Here is a 21,958-nt window from a genome sequence, read left to right on the forward strand (position 1 = left end):
GCACGGCTCTGGACAAGTCGGTATTAAATGTGGATAAATACGCTGTCAGCGGAGTAGACTTTATGTCTACATGCACAATTTCTAGATGCTAATAGAAAAAAATGAGGTCTTTTAGCAGAAATGTGAGTCAGTAAATGTTCTGGATAAGGAAAGAAAAAACAAATAGTTTAATCACAGTTTTCTTTATTATTTTTATAATGTTGTTGAAAGTTTCATCTTTTAGTAATAAGCTTGTTGTTGGAATGCAAGTGTGTGTGTGTGTGTGTGTGTGTGTGTGTGTGTGTGTGTGTGTGTGTGTGTGTGTGTGTGTGTGTGTGTGTGTGTGTGTGTGTGTGTGTGTGTGTGTGTGTGTGTGTGTGTGCCCCCCCCCCTCCCGCTGCCTCTCTCACTCTCTAAACGTGCAGGCTGGTATGCACCGTTTCCCTCGGGATGGCCCAGATCTGACAACAGCTAGGCCTACACCCCATGCAGGAAACCCATCCCAACGACACAAGTAGCTGACTATGTACTGTGTGTGTGTGTGTGTGTGTGCGCGTGTGCGTGCATGTTATGCCATGCTGCTGCCAACACTTAATACAAACAGGACATATTTTAAAGAGTGAGTGGGGGGGAGATGATCTTCACCTACTTCCTTCCTGACACTATAATGAAGCAGTGCTTATGGACGATTACACTCGAGCCGTATTTTCTCATTAAACTTGCATTCGTCCCCCCCGCTCTGTCACCAGTATCGATTTTGTCCAATTTTGTAATATCCAGCGCTGCTAAAGGCACTTAACAGTGCCACAAAAAATTGCCGTAATGGCTTTTTCTCCGAAATTTGTGCAAGTAGAGCTCGTCTGCAGGTTCACTTAAGGACAAAGTACAAATCAAATCGGTTTGGATAAGTGTTTCCTTTTATGTCAGATGGATTTTGTTCCGAGAAGAGTGTGAACTGAAGGAGGAGGAGGAGGAGGAGGAGGAGGAGGCTTTTCTCTAAGATCAAAATGTTTGCTCTGTTAAAACTCCTCAGTGACGTCTCTTCTTTCTCTCTTGCCTCCCACCTTCCCTTCCTCCATCTCCCCATTATTCTCCTTCTCTATACACCTACGTGTCTGTCTGTGTCACTGATGCTTTCTCTCTGGATCCCTCTACACCTTTCTTGCGATCTGTTAAGTGCCTCAGTGGTATTTCTCTCCATTAATTCTTTCTTTTCACGCTTAAAGAGGAAATTGCTCGGAGAGGAAATTGCTTCCGATAATGACCGCAGCAGAGGAGCTGATAACAATGACCTCTGATTCAAATGTATAACGGCACCGGATGAGGTTATTTTATTTCCCAGAAAGCTTTTAAATCCCTCTTTCATCTCAGTTACTCTCCATACTTTAAGGTTGATAAAGCAGGTTATGCCGTATATAAACTGTGGACACGTTATATAAATGCACTAGTATGTAAGCAAGTGACCGATGTTTCGATGACTTCCTCAACAGGTTAACAACTATGTGCAGGACAGAGAGGAACTCAACCTGATTCATCGCGGCAAGAAGCTCCTGCTGTCCTGCCCTGAATGTGTGTGTCTCAGGGAGTCTCGCTGGCCATCGCACGCTTTCAGCGGCAGCCCAGACGGACCAGAGCTGAAGCCCTGCCTCAATCCCTGCTGTCGTCATCCTTCTCACCCACCTAGGTTTGTAGCCGGTACTGTAGTATATAATATAATACAGTTGATCTTAACGTAACACCAATGTTTGGTCCATCGTGTGATGAAGATGAGATGCTGCTAATGAGTTTAAAATGTAGATAATTAAGTAAGGGAAGCTGATTAACAGCAATTTAAAAGTGTCAAACATGATGCTGTTACTTATAGCAGCTGTTATGTCTGTTAGTTACATACAAACAGACTCTTTGGTTACAAATGACACTAAATAATAACCTCTATGCTCTTGGGTTTATAGACTGAGCATATTCTCCTTTCAGACTGTTGGTCAAACAAAACAAGCAATGTGATGTCATCATCATTACATTACACACACATTGTTGACTGGTTCATTGAGAAAATAACCAGCAGATTGATTTGATTTGAATAAATGGGGTTAAATAGTCAGATGGGCTGAAGTTCTAATCATGAAGATTAAGATTTGAATTTGAGGATTGTCCACAGGACTAGTCATGTGATGAAAATAACAGGTACAATTACTCAACACACTGTACGTATGAGAAACCACGCATACGACCCCACTGTAAATACATGCAGAGATCTTCTGGTTACGCATTCTTAACACCCCAGAAGTCCGTTTTTATGTGGCTAAATATAGACGCTAGGCCTTATGCTAGTTGTAGATGACATGACAAATGTTAAGAATAGAGTCACAGGTGAAACATTTCCTTTTTCTCATTTCTTTCTAGGTTTTATCGAGGTTGTGGCCAGAGGACGTCCGCGTGCTCCCTGCTGACCGGAGCCCTGCTGGAGGCCACGGCGGCTCTCGGTGCCCGCTCCGCTCTGCCCTACCCTTTGCCCCAGATTCCCAACAGCCACGCCTGTGCTGAAAGGTGGGTGTCATACACGATGTAGAAAAAGGTTTTGTTTATTTGTATGCTTGACTGTGCAAACACCAACATTTGTATTGTTTATATACAGTTTTATATAATACAATGTGTGTTTCAACAATAGTATACAGCTCACTTCATACACACAGTATGAAAACCAGCAGTTACATACTAGATATGTCCATCTCCTAATAAGTAGAGGAGCGTTACATTTGATGACAAGTGACGCGGGGACTTTGGGCAGAGCGTCATCTGTTTGATTCTGAAAATAAAAGATTCTCATTATTCCCCTGTGGTGTTCGGCTCCACTCTTTTCTCTTCCTCTCTGCTCTTTTCCCACACGGCTTTTTTAATCCACAGTGGGTTTTGGGTCGGTAGAAACAACGTCTGTAGTTGATCCCAGTGGTTGCCCTTTCCTTCTTACTTTTCTCTTTTATTTCCTTTGCTGTCCTTTCTCTCCCTCCTTATGCCATCCTCTCTGTCTCTCCACTCCACTCTCCAATTTAGACACACATGCACACACAATGCTCAAGTGGTGTACGACGCACAGAAAGAAGAATAAGCCTCGTGATATCACAAGGTACAAACACAGACACACACACACACTCCTCTGTAAAGCTCAGGAGTGATATTTTTTATTTATTACACTGTTTTTCTTATATAACAAGCGCACACAGACACACACACACACACACACATATATGGCTGCTTTGCCTTGTACTTAAACCACATGGCAGCAGCTATCTCTGTCCTGGAAATGCCTTGAGAACGACATTAAAAAGGCGATTGTAAAACTTAATGAGACAAAGAGAATAAAGCGATGTTTATCATGTATATAGTATGTCACCCTTCTTGTCTCTCCCACACTTTTACTCTCCACATGACTTCATCTTCCAGCCAGGCAGGTTGTCGGTCAGTTGCTCAGCTGGTAACTGTCCGTCCACCTTCTCTCTACACTGATGTTACGTATGACATAAACGTAAGCCGATCCTGACATTAATTTCAACTGGCTTTGTTCCAGGGGACAGGCTGTCTCTGGCAAGATCAAGGAGACACACGCTCAAACAAACACACACATACAGACATGAATTATTTTTTATACGCATGTGTCTCTCTGTGACTCTCCTTATTATCAATCATGTTAATTACCAAACTTAATGTTTTGTCAGACAAGCGTTCGGAGGCACACACACACACACACACACACACACACACACACACACACACACACACACACACACACACACACACACACACACACACACTCTCATTCAGCACATATCTTTACCATGACACCGTGTTCTGTTCTAATGGGTGTTGCAGGAAACAGAATAGAGCCAGACATGCACACATAGCAGCTTAGAAGTCTTGGCAGGACTAGGATTTCATAGGCACACACACACACACACACACACACACACACACACACACACACACACACACGCAGCATGAGAGCCTCTCTGTCTAACTTTCTCTGTCTCCCTTACCTAGTAGCAATGCTACCCAGATTGCGCGTGAGCATTACCTAAGAGAAGACTTAGACCCAAAGCAACACGCTGCCGATCTGCCATTCACCTCTGCCTTTAACGTGCATGGAAACCACCTGTGGGGTTGTGCCATTTGAATGATTTGACATTTAGTGTACCAGACAGCAGTTTCTGTCTCCAGAGATTATAATGTTTCTGTAACAAAGGTTTTGATTCACTTGCTGAGTGCAGTGCTGAAAGCTTGACAAGAATCGAACAAGCGTAGCGATAGAAAAACAAATTTTCTTTTCAGCAAGAAATAACTGCTCCAACCGACTCCAAATGGCATTTTAAGATGAGGCATAGCTCGTAAGGTGATGATAATTATCAGATGGCATGAAATCCATTTGATTATCCTGATTTAGGAAGGTCGGACTTAAGTTTCAATGCTTGTGTAGTTATTGCTTTCTTACCATTTATGGTATTGATCCTCTCTTCAGTGTTTCAACAGAACAACCTGCTCTTATTCTCTCTTTTGTCTTTTGATAGTTTAAAATGAATATGTAAGTAGCAGAACATAAAATCTCTAAAACTTGCCAGCAAAAATAAGTGTAAATGGTCTCTGCTTATTTTAAGATTTCTAGCTTAACAGACAAAGTGTGTTTTATTGAGCGCATAGCCTTGAAATCAGGAAGGTTGAATAAGAGATCTATTATGCGTTTTCAGGTCAGTGTTCAGTTTCCCCAGCGTGTGCCCACTCTCTCTATCTACACATTTCCTTCATCCTCTTCCTGAACTGACATTGCACCTGTCCTGCAAAGGAACAAAAAGATCAATTAAACCTACTTATGGTGCTGGTAATTACATATTTCTTTATGTTAAGATCTCTGTATTGAATAATAAATGTCTTTGTGCCCGCAGTATGTCTTTCTGTAGCATTGCAGTCGTTTGGTTTTTAGTAGCAGGTGAAGAGGGAGCGTTTTGGAGGTGATAAACGATGCTCCACAGGTTGAGTTGACACGTGTCTGGCTCATTACGACAGGCTCTTTTGTTTGCGAGGGTTAACTACCGACGCCCTTAAAGACGAATGCAAAACATATTTACGAGGGTAAGGTCAAGGTTGTTTGCGTGTGTGCTGCTTGAACATAGCGGTAGAGATCCTGAGAAACAGGGAAGAACGTACGTCACTGCTTCATATGTCAGTAATTAGAAGCAGAGTCTAGTTTAAATATGGTTCATCTTTGAGGAGATGTTTTCACTAAAGTGCAATATGTGTGAAAATGTACATGTTTTGAGTAGACGTGGGTCCATTTATGTGATCTGCTGTGGTTATAGTTGCATATGCATTGATTTGATCGTTTAATGTTACTACTGTGGCTTCCGTATAGACATATATTGTAGGAGTAAATACTAGTTTGATAGCTACAGTCTTAAGAATAAAATATTTCAAGCAGTAATCGTGAAAGAAAGCTCAAAGCTTCACAACTTGGAGTGATTGAAGACGTCACTTTGGGCTATTGTTGTTGTGATGGCCATTATTTTTTGACATTTCATAGAGCAAAAGATAATCGAAGAAAATAGGCAGATTAATTAAAAAAAATGAATATAATCTTTAGTTGCAAAAACACACAATTAATAAACACAAACAGTCCATGTAAAAGATAATAATAATAAAGAATTACAGGTCAAAATGAAAGAAACCATGAAGGACCTTCCAACACCAAACAAACCATGTTAAAATAAAACACAAACAGCTGTCATATAATAATAATAAAGTGCTCCTTTATGTTTGTGCAGTATTTGTCATCCTTCAATAGTGGATCCTCTAGTCTGTGCCTTCGTCTCCCGTTGCCCCATTTACCGTCAAAGTGCACACAGAAGAAAAACTGGACTCGTACTTAAGGCCACTGGGATTTCGCCATATTCATGTGAACTGTAAATGGGAACGGTTAAAGTGCTTTCCTTGACCTTGTTTCCTTTATAGCACAATTTACTGTACGGCTAAAGGAAGTAGGCAGCTCAGTAATAGGCTTTAGTATTTCTCTTTTTCCTCCTTCTTTCTTTCTCTCTCTCTTCCTCTCAGTCCACATTGTACATTGTGTTTGCCTGCCAGCACTGACAGCAGATGTGGTGGGGAATCATTGTGGAGGGAAGTCTCAAGGATTTCATGAGCACGTATTGTTTACATGACCGTAATTTGCTAAAAATACCCATCTGAGCGTTTTGTTTTTGCATTAGCTCTGGTGAAATCAAAGATAATATTTGACCAAGATAACAGTTGAACAACCCTGCTAGCTGTTGCTGTGACAAATTGCAGCATGTTGTTTTAGTGTGCTTATATATTGCTTTATCCAGCATGTGTGTGTACTGTACAGTGTAGAGCTGCTGCTAACAACTATTTCCAGTGGTGTTTAATCTGTTGTTATATTTTATATTAATTCTTTACTTAATGAAATGTCAGAATATTGTGCCAATCACAGCTTCCCAGAGCCCAAAGTGCTTTGTCCTGTCGTACTCGACTGCCTTAAACCCAAAGACATCTGAACTGTTATAATGTGAAGAAAAGCAAAGAAATCTCACATTCAAGATGCTGTGACCCAAAAGCATATGGCATCTGTGCTTAATAAACGGCTGAAATAATGATCAAAATGTATAAACCTGTCGATAAAATCATCAACTAATTGTTTCTGCATGTATACATTACGTATACATAACTGAATAAAGACTCATTGAGAAGTTACATGGAAGCACCTTACTGTGACTTCTTGTTTCCCCAAAACATTTTCCATTCAATGATTCTGTGTGTAATAAGACGAGATAAGAGAAAGAGACAGCGAGGGGGGACATGTTTGTATAGCTCTATTGTTATCGCCTATTGCCTCTATAGTCTGTACAGGACTGTGTGTGTGTGTGTGTGTGTACATGCAGTGGGATGGTCTGCCCGGTCTAACTCTAGCGCATGGCTGTGAACTATGTATGGTGTCAGTGAAGAGAGAGAGGGAGAGGGAGAGGAGAGAGAGAGAGAGAGAGGGAGAGAGAGGGAGAGAGAGAGAGAGAGAGAGAGAGAGAGAGAGAGAGAGAGCGAGGACGGTTTGCTGACGAGGACAGCGAGAGAAGCCAGGTGAGTGAAAAAGAGCGACAGACAAAGACACAGCGTGAGTTGTGGAGAGGGCAAGTTAGAGAGGGCAAGAGAGAGAGAGAGAGAGAGAGAGAGAGAGAGAGAGAGCAGCTGCAGGACGCCCGCAAATGTGGACAAGTGTACTCCAGTGTACTCCGGTGGCTCCGGCACTGACTGTCAGCGTGGAAGCAGAGTGGCCAGCTGTATCTAGCAACCATGAAGCACTCAAACAGAATGGACTACAAGCTGATCAGTGAGTAGAGGAGTTACAGTACGGCTGTTAGTGTCTCTGCAGCGGGGAGACATTGTAACATTGACTGAGTGATACACATATAATTAAGTCTGTCTGTAGGTGTGTGTGTGTTTTTTAAATGTATCTTTATGTTTATGGTAATTGGAAACTACTGTTTTCTAGTGTGGCCAGCACTTAGTTATGCATATGAGAAATCAAAGGGGTCTTAATGAATTGAAAAGAATGAATCATTGTAACATGGTAATCAGGAGAATCTGATTATAATAAATAGCACGTCATTTTCTCAGCTGAGAAATATTACACATTTAGTGAGATTAAAATCCGATTTGGTTTGTCTCGTGATTTTTATCGTCAGATGTTGACTGTGGAATATGTGGTCGTTGCACATCACCATCTTTGTGTTTGCTGAATAATTGGTGCTGACAGTTTCAACGCGAGTCTTATCTGCCTTGGCAGGATTTATGGTGTTCTGTTGTTTGAATTGTACTTTTTTTAAACTGCGCTTTGTGCCCTCCTTAAATTCAATCTTTAATATAGGGGTTTACTATATGCAATGTCCTTGGACCAGCATGCTCTCTGCTCTTATTATTTTGTTTCCTTTTTATATTTTGCATTCTAAATTGCAAGACTTTATTAACATGTTAATTCAAAACACATTTCGACTCACTGCGATCGCTTGCATCCAGTGTAAACGTCCTGAACATTGTAATTCAATTGAAGTAATAGGACATTTGGCTTTGCCGCAGGTCTGCGCTCTCCGAGTGCCCTTCTAGTCTCAATATGTGACGGATGATGCAGCAGTTTGGAAAACTGTGTGTGAGGGAGTGTGTTGTGCACTGTGACCCCCTTTCATACCACAAACCTGACAGCGTGACACTCAAGAATTTCAGGGTCTCTGGGCAACTTCACACAGAATTGACCCTCAGAACGAATGTCACACATGGATTTGTTTAGTCTCTGAGGTTACAGTTAAAAACAAAGCCACCAGAACGACCTGCGTTCCATCCGATTCGTGTCGAGTCATGATGAAGTCACGCAGAGAACACTGAACAAGTTTCTTATTCGCGTGTTTTTCCCGTGCCAATGCACAGTGTAGTTTGACCTGATGCCTCTCGCGTGAAGACAATAACATAAAGCAACACATTGTTGCCTTACGTGCTTCTTAAAAAAAATCTCTAAATCTTCAAATTGACTTTCACTTGACTCAATTATGCGACTTTTGTTTAATCGGCCTTCTTATCTACATCGTGTTGTCGTAGTCCTCCCCACTATGGAAGAAAGGAAAACCTAAATGTTATATTTACGTGTGCATGCAGTGAGCCTCCCTGTGATAACTGAGTTGTCATCAGTCAGACGGATCAATGTTTGTTGCTTCTGCTGCTGCTGCTGCTGCTGCTGTGTGTCTGTGTGCATGGCTGCGTCTGTGTATTATGAGTCCTCACACTATTTGTTTTTGTTAGTCTGTTTTGCGACTACTTGCTGGGTTTGTATGACCCTGAAGGGGAAACTGCCTGATGCTGCAGTTTGGCAAGAGGTTTCAATGATATAATAATGACTATATTTCAATACATAGAGATTTTAAAGGGACATTTATGACGTGAAGAACATTTGACAGACTTAGAAACCGATCACAATGCACATGTGGTGATGCAACATTACAAGTAGATCAGGTTTCAGATGCGAATATTGTGGTGTAGTGACAGTTTAATCTCCCACACAATACCGGAAACGCAACATAAGATTGTTGATGTTGTGAATAGAAATTATTTCAACATGGATTATGATATTTATAGGTTCAAAAGGTTAATTTAATGACTCAGGCTGTTTGTGTTGCACCTGTTTGAGGGCCCTAAATACTCCCGCGGATAAGTTGTCATCAACTCTAAACATGGGTGTGTGTGTGTGTGTGTGTGTGTGTGTGTGTGTGTGTGTGTGTGTGTGTGTGTGTGTGTGTGTGTGTGTGTGTGTGTGTGTGTGTGTGTGTGTGGCGGTAGGCGACAGGGCCTATGTTCAAGGTTCCTTTCTTTTCATTGGTAAACGTAACTTGTGATTTACTCAATGAACAAAATAAACCTCAAAGCAGTGTTGAAAGATTTCACCTCTTTCCTTTCATATTGATTTTCAAGTCATACAATGTTGCTAAGTTGAGTAAGTTATTGGTTTACTTGGAGTAAGTTCAATCTCACTGAGCGAGACTCATTTAGCTGTAACTTGGTGTTTGGTCCTCGAAGCGTTGATTTAGTTAAATGTTATTAAGTATGTAAGTTATACTGAATGCATGATGACTGTCATTAGTGTCTTTTTTTTAAATTTCAAACTTAGATTTTTATCTATTTAAACAACCGTTTGAATTTTCTCAGCTTCAGTGTGATATTATGAATGGGATTGGTTGCAAATATTAAGAAAGTTTAAGTTCTAAATCTTAATCTTAATTCAGTATATTGTTTATTGTTACAGCAGACTAACCCTCTACACACCACCCCTCGAAAAATTAATATTAAATAAAATAAACAAAACGTTTGATCCGACATCCCGCATGAAATACTCAAATGCTGTTTTTATTATATTAACGACACAAATAAAACACACAAACACACACCTGTATTTCCTGACTCTGTTAATGACATGCTATCTGTTAAAACAGAAACGCCATGGAAAAAAAGGATGTTCATAATTACAGTCCATCCCCCCAACGCATAGAAAAGGAACCATTACACACACACACACACACACACACACGAATGCATGCATACACGTCCACAGGGTATTTGCATTCAGCATGCATTACAGATTTGCATGCATAGAAATGAGAGCGAGATCGTGGTGGATTAGTCCAGGTTCACGTTCTCTCAGTCTCACAGCGGGAGTGCTGCACGCTCAGTGTTGCTCATCAGTGTTTCTCTATAACGAGCGTTTACGATCTGTACAGGCTCAGGGGCGTTTTTTTTCTCACACCTATCATAATCGCTAGAATCGAAGATCTCATTCCAAACGGAAGTGTTTATTTATCTTTGCAATATCAGTACTGACAGGTTTGTGTGAAGCTTTGTCGGCACATTTGGGATCCATCGCACCTCGATTCGTTCTGTTTTCGGTATCAGTGCACATTTTCTTTTAATCAATCATTCAGAATCTCTTAAGACCTTTTGTTTTCACTGCCTTGTCCGAGCGCTTTGTCTGCCGCTGTGTTTCCTAGTTTGAAGGATGAATAAATAAATGAATGAGTCCGTCTACATGGTCATGAAATTCACAACACTCATTTGTCTTCCGCTCCAAGCGTGTCCATGCGTTTCTACTTCAAATCGTTAGAATGGGAAAACACGTGAAATGAAGAGGTATTGCTCGTGTGCTTGAGAGATCGTTTTAAACTTTACTAAAATCTTGTTCATTTAAAAAAGAAAGAGTCAAAGTATCCGTGTCTTATGGAAAGACGAGGAGCAAAGACATCTTGACTACATGCTGTGATTTGTACCACATCTTTTTTTGCAGCTGTTTTTACTCTACATCACTTCTAAGGCTCAGTAACAGTGATTATACTTTTTTATTCTCCCCTTTCATTTAATGCAAATGTGTCTGTGAGAAATGTGTTCCAGGTCTGAACGATCATTCATAACCTGCAGTCTGTCTGTGTGTGTGTGACATGTAAAGGATTTAGTAGATTACGCTGTCTCTGTAACGGTGATAGATGTCTCACACCTGCAGCGCAGTGTAAACTACAGAATTTCCACTTATTCTACTTATCTTTTCCTTCCTCTCTATCTAATCTCTGTCCTCTTCTGCTCTCTCTCTGTTTCTCTCTCTTTTTTTTTTCTTGCTTGTTCGAAGAATTCTTCACTGATTTTCACATTTTCCTGCTTCGTCCTTTTGTTTAAGTTTCTTTTAATCTTTTCCTTCTTTTTCCCTTCCTTTGTCTCTTGTCTTTGTTCTCAACTTTGTCTTATACACAGCTGGTCTAGGTTCCTAATCTACACACACACACAGACACAGACACACACACACACAGACACACACAGACACACACAGACACACACACACACACACACACACACACACACACACACACACACACACACACACACACACACACACAGTGAAAGTTCATTACAGAAGCTTCGAGGCCAAACTGTGTAAATAAGCAAAATTTGCTCCTGCAGAGCAGTCACTGCTGTTGCCGTGGCAACCTGTTGCACATCTCAAGGGTTCCCAAGGACAACCTTTTAAGTGTGCGTCCGTATGTGTGTATGCATACACTATTTTTGAATGTGTGTGTGTGTGTGTGTGTGGTTGCGGGGGAGGGGAATAGGTACATTTCTCAACGAGCAGACAGAATCGGTCAATTTTCCTGGTGTTCAATCTATTTGATGTACAACTTACCTTCTATAAATATTGTATAACTCATTTTTAGGGACTAGAATATGTTCTGCACATTTCTGTCCCACAAACGATTCCTGGAAAAGCTCCTTGCGCTGGAAAAAGCCCGTTAGTTTATGTGGCGTTCATCCCGACAATGTACAGTATGTCTACCTGGCAGCACCAGTGTAGAAACTGTCCATTAGTTCTTTGTTAGCGGAGATGAGGACAGGTTTGCATATGTGTGCGTGTAAACAGACAGACTAATGGACCTAACTGAAGTCCAAACACAGGAACTGGCAGGTGATCAATGCTGTTTACTCCTGGAGGGTGAAGTGTGCCGGCTTCTCTTGGCTGGTGGAGGGGGGGGGGGGCAGAGAGTTTGTGGTATGCACCAGGGATTGATGGATCAGAAGACTTGAGGCATTCAGGTTAATCCTGAAAAAAGAGATGCACATTTCATTGAGGCTTAAAGCTTTTATGGTGTAAGGGGAAACATCAAAGTAGATTATGTCTCGCTTTTACTCCCTCCTCTCTCTGATTCCTCTTCTTCTTCTTCTTCTTCCATTTCTTGTATGAACAACAGCGATCTCCGCTTTCCCTCTGTACTAGTGAAGGCGACTCATTCTCCCCTCTTTCCGTCCGTCAACCGTTCCCCTCCTTCTCTTCGTCTCTCTCACTGTTTGCGTGAGTTCGACAGCTTCTTTCTCTCAGCCTTGCACCTAAAATACAAACCGGTGACGTGAAAATGTAGGATGAGAAATGTAAAAGTCTTTGATCTCTCTTCTTCTTCTGTCTCTGTCCTCTTCATCCGTCCATGCAGAGCGTCAGCTGGCCAACAGTATGACCAGCAGCGGCTCTCTTCCTCCCAGTGTCAGTGGGATCAGTAAGGAGCTGGCAGAGGTGCGCCACCTTGTTCAGTTCCCCGAGGAGATCGCCTGCATCCTCACCGAGCAAGAGCAGCAGCTTTACAAACGGGTGGGAGGACACGCACACAAACGCATATCTGGATTGTGATCTGGTTTATTTCCAAGATGGCAGTAATTTTAATTCAATCGTCTGTTTTTTTTTTTTCTCCTGCAGGTCTTTCCCTTGGACTACCTCTGTTTCCTCACTCGAGACCTGGGCAGTCCCGAGTGTCAAACCAAGCGCCACCCAAACCTCAAGTCCTCACTGTCAGTGCCCGCCATGCCTACCCAGAGTGCTCAGCGAAGTAACGGTGTGGAGGACCTGGTGGCACGGTTTAACGAGGTGAGGGAGTCCCATGCTGTTTCTTTTTATCATTTCTTTCTGATCATATGTTTGTTTATTTATCGCACACGTTCAACCCGATGTTGTTTTACCCTTTTAGTTGTCGTTGTCGTTGTTGGTGTGACCTTCAAGTGTTTCAGAGGCGGTGATTCATCAGCGTAACCTCGCTCAGTCGGACTGTATCTCAGTTTTTACTGCGGGATTTAAGTCTGGATGAGCTCACTTGAGAATCTGTGATACCAATCAGCCAACTATGTGGAATAGTCTAATGGTGCGACTCCTGAATGCCTTGAGCAGCTTTTTAAACAAGGCCTCACGGAGACGTTATTCATGTTGAAAGAGAGCACTTCTTAACTATTGGGAAAATATTGATAGAAAACAGTGCTCGAGTGCCCTTTAGTGACCTCCCTTGAATGACATCATCAGAGACAGTGAAAGCACGTGCACTGCGCTTTGACATGAACGTGAAAAAGCAAAGCAGAGCAGTAATTGTGTTTTCCTTCAGCTGGATTTGCGTTGTGGTATTTGCCGTGCGAGTCATACCAACTTATCAGCTCATGACTGATGCACACACTGTGTGTACTCAAGGGCACACACACACACACACACACACACACACACACACACACACTGACAGCGGTGTAAGTTGGCTGAAGTTAATCTCCCAGGCATTGTGTCTTTTATGGTGAGTGACTTCGAGAATAAACAATCACAACACCGCGCTGCTGAGACGGAGAGAGCGAGAGAGGGCGAGATTGATTGGAAATTATGATGTCATCTTTAAGTTGCATGCCTCTCGCATCAGCTGGTTTTCATTAAAGTCAGCAAGAGGAGAGACACACACAAAAAAAAAATCAAACGTGCATTGTAGCCATATATGGGCACAATGGAACAAGAGTCAAATGACAACAGTGATTCTGCCTGTGAAGACGCAGATGAAGCTCACTTCACAAGTACTCTGTCATGAACCATCAGCGATCGTTGTCACAGTTATGTTCGCGTTAGAAATGTGTTAAGGATCTTGCAATTATTTGATTTAATTTTCTGTTTTTATTCTCCTGTTATGAACAAAGCTGCAATTATTAGTTAATTAATAGATTTGTTTATAAACTAACAAACATAATAACCAACTATTTTGATAATCAATTAATTTAAGCAATTTGTTTTAAGCAAAATGGCAAAAATTCATCATATTATATTTAAATAGTTCTTTTGAATCATTGTGTTCAAGGCTTTTCAGATGCCAGCTCTGGAACGTCTTACTGGTGTTATATAGAGCAGACAATACATTTAATTGAGAAAAGAATCATCGTATTAATTGGTATTGAACATAGTTTAGTTGCAGTATTAATTATGTTAACCCTATTCTTTAATTTAATAGTTTTGGTCTCAAAAATAACATTTTCAGATATTTATCGTTTTGGATCCTTTTAACTTTGCAGCATGGGAGCGAGAGATTAGGCAGTCAAAGAGAATATTTGGAGGCAGGGAGGTGTGAGGAAGTTTGGGCCCCTTTTTTGTGTCTTGTCTGGAGTGTTTAGCTTCGACAGGACGAGTGTGTGTTCATGCGATGACTTTGTCGTAGTTCTCTGTCGACCTCGGTTATGTAACTCGTGTATCAAGGACAAACTGACCCTCCATAGTTCAACTAATAACACATGCACAGATGGAGACAGCCAGACGGACAGACAGATAGACACATATACAGACATCAAAGGGGGGGGGGGGATCAGTTTGTACCTAGCTCCGGTTCACTGTGTGGGTATGTGTGTGTGTGTGTGTGTGTTTGAAATGTTGTCAAGCTGCTATTGATAACACATATGCTATGTATGTAAGAGAGGAAAAGTTTTGCGCGACAGTCTTTTCTCACTGTACTCCTCCTATCTGTTCTCGTCTCTCTCGCTCTTGCCTGCTCTCTCTCTCTCTCTCTCTCTCTCTATATCTCTTCATATCCTGTCTATTATCTCTCATACACAACACTGAGTACACCCTTTTGCTATCTGGAATATCAGAAGAGATGCCAACTCTTTAAAATGCCTTGATCTGTGGCGCTTCAAAAAGCCACTTTGCAGACGGTCAGAATGGTTTAGATGGTGACTGTAATTCAACACAGACGCTGACGAGGCTTCGCTTTGTGTCATAATGCTACAAGTGACTGATAGCACATTTTCGCTCAATTGCGCGCACATCCTGGCACGCACGGAGCAGATACAGTAAGAGCCTGCAGGGCAAAAAGGGTTCTAGTACAACCTAAGCACAATAGAGCAAGACTCTGGAGGAGGCGTTTGTATCTGACGCGGAAAATGTGAACATCTGCAATTCAATGACAAACTGGCAAACACCATCCCATGATGAAGAGCATGTGATATGATAGAAAGCTCCAGAACAACTACTAAATAGAGTCATGAACTACATACTGAATACATTTTGTATGATTTGAAGGAAAAAGTGGTGCAACTTTAACTGAAGTTTGATTAATTTGAGTAAGTAAAGACGTTCCATTGGTGAGAAGAGTTTAGAGGAAACGGTTAACTCTCTGAGATGGATTAGGTTTTCACCGTAACCCTCCCAAGCCTCAGCCCTCCTCATGCTTCTATCACACAGGAATGCATAAACTGGTGTGCTTTTACTCATATTGGATCCAGAGAAAAATGTGAGACTTAACCAACAACACCACCGTTAACATAAGAGAGGTGGAAATGATGACAACCGGGTTTTTAGAGTCCGGACAAATAAAGTGTAGCATTTTGTCAGAACTGCAGATTATATGATTTATGATCTGCATGTTGAAGCTCTTATCTAAGATGTATGTATATATACATTGTATATATAATATACATGTGCCTGAGGTTGTGTGTATCTGTAGTCTCATACACAGTGCATGTTAATGGTTCGGTATTCTGTACATGGGAAGGGGGTTTGGTTGCATGTGCTGTGTATGATTTCTGTGGCCACAAGTGACACGGGGGCAAAACAAAAATCTAATTATTTTTTTTACCGATGTTTCATCATCACCTGAAACAAAAACAATGCATGTGAAACTGAGTGGTGTGTGTGTGTGGTGTGTGTGTGTGTGTGGGTGTGTGTGGGGTGTGTGTGTGTGTTTTTTGTTGCTTTATTTAGTCTCTATGAAATCCGACTGTGGTGGGCTTTACAGACCGTTACATAATCCAGTGATAGATCTCTGGGCCAGGGGATACTCTCTGTCTGACTGTCTGTCTGTCTGTCTGTCTATGCGTGTGCGTGTGCGTGTGCTGTGTGTGTGTGTGTGTGTGTGTGTGTGTGTGTGTGTGTGTACATTCATGAGGCTTTAACACATAGAGACACAGACACTAGAGAGAGAGAGAGAAGCAGCCAGATTGAAATGTGATCTTTTCCTGTATTCCTGTATTGTGCGTTTGTGTGCGTTTGTGTGCGTTTGTGTGCGTTTGTGTGTGTCGCTGAGAATGTGAAAGAAAGCTGAGCCTGATACATATCTGGTTCTTGCATCGTGGTTTTTTTTGCTTGTGCTGGAGGGCAGTCAGCGGGTGCAGATACATATCTGATCTCATTCTTTCTTGTTTGTGTGTGTGTGTGTGTGTGTCAGTTTCTGGCATGCTCCTGACTCCTGTGCATACATTACCACTTTAGACACAGTTTGCCATACCAGACTTTAAAAGAGATGACATGAGCGCGAGGAAGACCACACACACATTAAAGTGTTTCTGTAACGGCCTCGTAATAACACACTTACACTCTTTCAAGTCATCCTTGGCACATGAAGTCAACCTTCGGAATCGTGCATATATATATACATATATATATACATATACACACGCACATATATATATATATATATATATATATATATACATTCTCTGTTTTATATTTCTTATATATATTTTGAGGAACTGGGATGGACATTTTGCACTATTTTCTTCAGATTAATCAATAATGAAAATGATCAATAATGAAATGATCAATAATGAAAATGATCAATAGTTGCAGCCCTAAATATTCAATGTGAACCTCTTGGATCAACAGGTGAGTTCGTGGGTGACGTGGCTGATCCTGACTGCAGGGTCCATGGAGGAGAAGAGAGAAGTTTTCTCCTACCTGGTCCATGTCGCTAAATGCTGCTGGAACATGGGAAACTACAACGGGGTCATGGAGTTCCTGGCTGGACTCAGGTGTTACGGCACACACAGACATTATCTCACATATGCTCGCACGCTGTACACACAGATTCATGTTGTGTATGCTTTGTTTTATTTATACTGAGATGTTCTTTTGTCCTCCAGGTCCCGCAAGGTGCTGAAGATGTGGCAGTTTATGGACCAGTCAGACATTGAGACCATGAGGAGCCTAAAGGACGCCATGGCTCAGCACGAGTCTTCTTCTGAGTACAAGAAGGTTGTGACCAGAGCTCTTAATATCCCAGGATGCAAGGTGGGTTGCTGTTTACTCAGGTGTGGAAATGCAATGGTCTAATTTGTCATGTGTCTTACTTATCTGACCACAGGAATGAGATGATTACAGTTCAGTAAAAGCTATAATTGGATGCGTTTTTCTCTGTCCTGTCCCGACACTATAGGTGGTGCCGTTCTGTGGGGTTTTTCTTAAGGAGCTGAGTGACGCGTTGGATGGGACAGCAAGCATCATCAGCCTCAAACCACCGCTGGTTAATACAGAGGACTCAATAGAGGTACAGCAAACACTCACATCTCATATAACTGACCCGAGCAGTAAGAATCAGACATGTCATTTATCCCGTTGTGTCTGTCGTCCTCTCTTTAGTTTGTGTCTGACTACGGCGGCCAGCACAACTTCATGTCGCGCTCCGGTCCAGATGGACTACACGTCCCAGAGAAAGAAGCCACTGTCAGCAACATCCTCCAGATTATCAGGTACACTACGACCCTGAAAAAAACCTACGAAGTGACACACAACAAGTGTCTTCTACTCTAATTGTCCTGCTGCTCGTTATGCTCCCCAGATCTTGTAATCGTAGTTTGGAGGCGGAGGATCCTGATGACGCTTCCACCAGTCCCTCTTCTACTGGCCCATTCCCTGCGTCTAGAAACAACTCCCTCAGAGACCGCTGCCGCAATCAGTCAGTACCCCCCCCCCCCCTCTACATTTTGTTTGCCCCAAAGACAGAGTTCCTCTAGTGTGCTGCATCAGTTTCCACACAGCAACTCGCAAAAAACTTTGTAACAAGGTCTTGAATCCATCCCGGTGAAGGATGATCTGTAGGTGGTGTAGTGTAAGTTGTAAACAAGCTTATGAGACATACAGTACAGCGTCAGATGGCACATAGCATTTGACTACAAGACACTGGGACATCTTGTATCTCTTAATTGCCTGCTGCAGCTGCTTTCACTTTTTATTTACTGGTGTTTTTTTTTCTTTATTCTGGCTTTCTTTTATTTTTTTTATGTAAAATAGGTGGTGTGTAGAGTACAATAATTAAAATAGTATAAAATAGCAGAATTAAAATAGTATAAAATAGCAGAATTAAAATAGTATAAAATAGCAGAATTAAAATAGTATGAAATAGCTAAATTAAAATAGTATGAAATAGCAGAATTAAAATAGTATGAAATAGCAGAATTAAAATAGTATAAAATAGCAGAATTAAAATAGTATAAAATAGCAGAATTAAAATAGTATAAAATAGCAGAATTAAAATAGTATGAAATAGCAGAATTAAAATAGTATAAAATAGCAGAATTAAAATAGTATGAAATAGCAGAATTAAAATAGTATGAAATAGCAGAATTAAAATAGTATAAAATAGCAGAATTAAAATAGTATGAAATAGCAGAATTAAAATAATATAAAATAGCAGAATTAAAATGGTCAGTTTCTCACTTGTTTGTACACACACAGTTAGAAGTTTCTAAAAAGGATTTTGTGAACAAGCACCCACAGCAGTCTCTCGTTGAATACATAAGGCAACTGCTACATAACGACTTTCAAAAGACTAAAAGTTACATTTTTCTCGTGGTTGTACACGTAGCGAAGAAAATACATACAACATGATATGAATTCAGAGCTTCCCTCAGATATGAATATGTGGTCTGCACAGCACATTCCTTCCAATTGTCTTTGTCAAACACCGGCACAAGATAATGGGTTTGTGAAGGAACACATTTGCAGATTGTTATTGAGATGAGGTGACGTTCACATAAACTCCTGTGTCACATGAGATACAAGATAACAGGTTAGCTTCCTGTCAGGACAGGAAGGAACAGAGCTCTGGTACTTTTCAGCACACTGGTGGCAGGTAGCTAGTGACACAAACTTGAATTTGGACACGAACATAAAATGTTGTTGAAAACTCATTTCAGTTGAAGCTCGGCCTGTGGTGTTTGTATTAAGGGCACCTGGATTATCTTCTCTGTGTTTCTGGACAGTTTTCTCTGACTCTGAGTTAGAGCTCAGGATAACAACTCCTCTTTCATTTTGGCAAGCTGTGTAGAGTTCATTTGTCCGCACTGGGATACAGATATATATGATCTTTCTTACGCAAAGATGTTTAGGAATTCTTCTCCACTTTTTAGTTGCTATTTTGTCTTTTCACTTCTGCTCAGACACTTTTCTGTTTGCTCTTTATTTTTCTCACACTTCCCTCTCGTGCTTCTTTGTCCCCTTCTTCTATTCTAGTTCCCATTCATTTAGGACACCTTCAGAGTCAAGCCATGTCTTGTAAGTGTTTATAAGAGCGGCAGGAGTTTGATTGCGCTTCCTAACGTCAACATTGTTTAGGTGTAGTATGTGGTAGTCAAGGAATGTGCGATGACAAATGCATGATGCTTTTTTATGTTTGCAGAGTGTTTGTGTGTGTACTTTTTTAAATAACTGCTTAACAGCTTAAAGATTCCTGTGGAAAACAGTCAACTAAAACTTTAAAACTCAAATGCAATATATATATATTTAAAAAAAAAAACATGTTTCCCCCCCTATCACTCACGGCATCTCTGCTCTTTGATCCCAACTTGTACCCATCTTCAGATTCATGGTGGGGGATTTGTCAGATTCAGAGGGCGACTTGTCGTCGGAGCCGGGGGTGAAAGAGGTCGAGTTTCAGGGGACTGAGGAGACGCACAGAGCTTTCAACCATGGCACTGAGCTCATTCCCTGGTAAGAAACACACACACACACACACACACACACACACTCACACTCACAAATAGATAGCTCAATAGACACTTCCAAGCTTTTTTGTCTTTTCTTTTTCAAGGTACGTGTTGTCGCTACAGCCAGACGTTCACCAGTTTCTGCTGCAGGGGGCCACGGTCATCCACTACGACCAGGACAGCCACCTCACAGCTCGCTGTCTGCTGCGACTACAGCCTGACAACACAACACTCACCTGGGGTAAAAACCATGACAGACAGTGTCATTAAAAATGAAATCGGTATAATTTAAAAGACATAAGGTGTCTCCTCTGCCGGGAACTATATATTAAATATGTAACCTTATTTTGAAAATGCATTTAGAACATTTCAGTTTAACTTACAGCGGTTTGTATTGATCCGACTGATATTCATAATGCGTATATATTCCAGCAGTGAGACAGTTTACTATCGTTCTTTCTAAAGGATTATTTACATCCAGTGTGGGGTTTAGTTCAGGTGAAGGAGTTAGCTGGTTACTTCAGTCAAAATGAACTTGAATGAACTGCTTTGTCATCAGTACAATTTATGATGTCAAGCCCCATTTCCTCTCTCATTATTACTCTTTAAACAAACGGAAAACAGGCATCTATGATATGAACTAAATCTTATTTCCTATGTCATTATTATTACATTTTAATAATGTAATAATAATGACATAGGAAATAAGATTTAGAACCATGTCTTCTGTAGCGTTTGAACTGGTTTGTAAATGTCGCTCAATTTCCTTTTGGCTTGACTAGATTTCAAACGTATCGTAAATGTGTTGATTTATGACAGGTAAGCCTCAGAGCGGAGGGGCTTCCCCCGCAGAGCAGCCACTGGGACTGGGACAGACTGTAGTGGCAGGACTAGCAGAGGGCCTCTTGGACCTGGGAGTGGTGAAGGTTTGTTTAAAAAAAAAGAAGCTGTTTTTATCTGATATTTACACTGAAAATCTTCAACCTATAGACATTTTAATTGTATTTTTCTTTGAACAATAAAAAAAATATATATACATATATATATATATATATATATATATATATATATATATATATATATATATATATATATATATATTAAAATAATAATAATAGTATTTACTCAGAATTCTCAAACATGCATTTGAAGATATATATATTTAAAATAATAATAATAGTATTTACTCAGAATTCTCAAACATGCATTTGAAGAATATTTTTTTATTTTGTGGGATTAGTAATCCAATTTGTGTTTGAGTAGCTTGATGAGCTCTCATAATATTCCCAACACGTTGTTAATTGAATGTGCAGGCAGTGTTCCTGGGTCATCAGGGAGTGGACGTTCACGCTGTGTGTTTGCAAAACAAGCTGAGTCAGATGACGGTGGAAGAGAACGGTCTCAGCCTCCTCTACGGTCTCAGCACCACCGACAACAGGTCTGTTGCCTTGTGACCACTGAAACGCTAGCGCCCTGCTGCTGCACCGGCACGTCGATAAAACACCGTGCTGTTGACTAAATATTTCAACTGACCTCCTAATTACTACCACTAGACTCCTGCACTTTGTGGCCCCCAACAACACGGCGAGGATGCTCCATAAGGGCCTGTCAGAGTTGGTGAACGCAACCAGAAAATTGAAGAAGTTTCCTGACCAAAGGCTGCAGTGGCTGAGGAAGCAGTATGTCAGCTTGTATCAGGTAAACTGGATGAATACTTTTCTTTTTTCCCTATCCCTCATATTACCATGTGTTGGCCACCAAAATAAAAGTCTTTCTTTTTCTTAATTGCTCTTTAAATCTGAAAACTTTCACATTTCTTTATAAAATGTATTAAAAAAAACAAAACCCTGAGGATCATGTGGTTTGAAATAATCCC

The 21,958-nt window shown here is 41.0% G+C and overlaps 1 protein-coding gene across 1 annotated transcript in view; it reads left to right on the top strand.

The window, feature by feature from the left end:
- Positions 1-21,958, top strand: part of plce1 (phospholipase C, epsilon 1) — a 75,512-nt gene that overhangs the window by 34,393 nt on the left and 19,161 nt on the right. Inside the window, 15 exon segments of the mRNA XM_029456459.1 lie at positions 1,470-1,663; positions 2,383-2,516; positions 10,384-10,392; positions 12,534-12,688; positions 12,794-12,961; positions 16,985-17,130; positions 17,242-17,389; positions 17,535-17,645; positions 17,738-17,847; positions 17,937-18,053; positions 19,958-20,086; positions 20,187-20,323; positions 20,902-21,008; positions 21,396-21,520; positions 21,636-21,780. Coding sequence (XP_029312319.1) covers positions 1,470-1,663; positions 2,383-2,516; positions 10,384-10,392; positions 12,534-12,688; positions 12,794-12,961; positions 16,985-17,130; positions 17,242-17,389; positions 17,535-17,645; positions 17,738-17,847; positions 17,937-18,053; positions 19,958-20,086; positions 20,187-20,323; positions 20,902-21,008; positions 21,396-21,520; positions 21,636-21,780 — 1,935 coding nt within the window.

This window comes from Cottoperca gobio, chromosome 19 (assembly GCF_900634415.1).
Source record: "Cottoperca gobio chromosome 19, fCotGob3.1, whole genome shotgun sequence".
Lineage (NCBI taxonomy): Eukaryota > Metazoa > Chordata > Actinopteri > Perciformes > Bovichtidae > Cottoperca > Cottoperca gobio.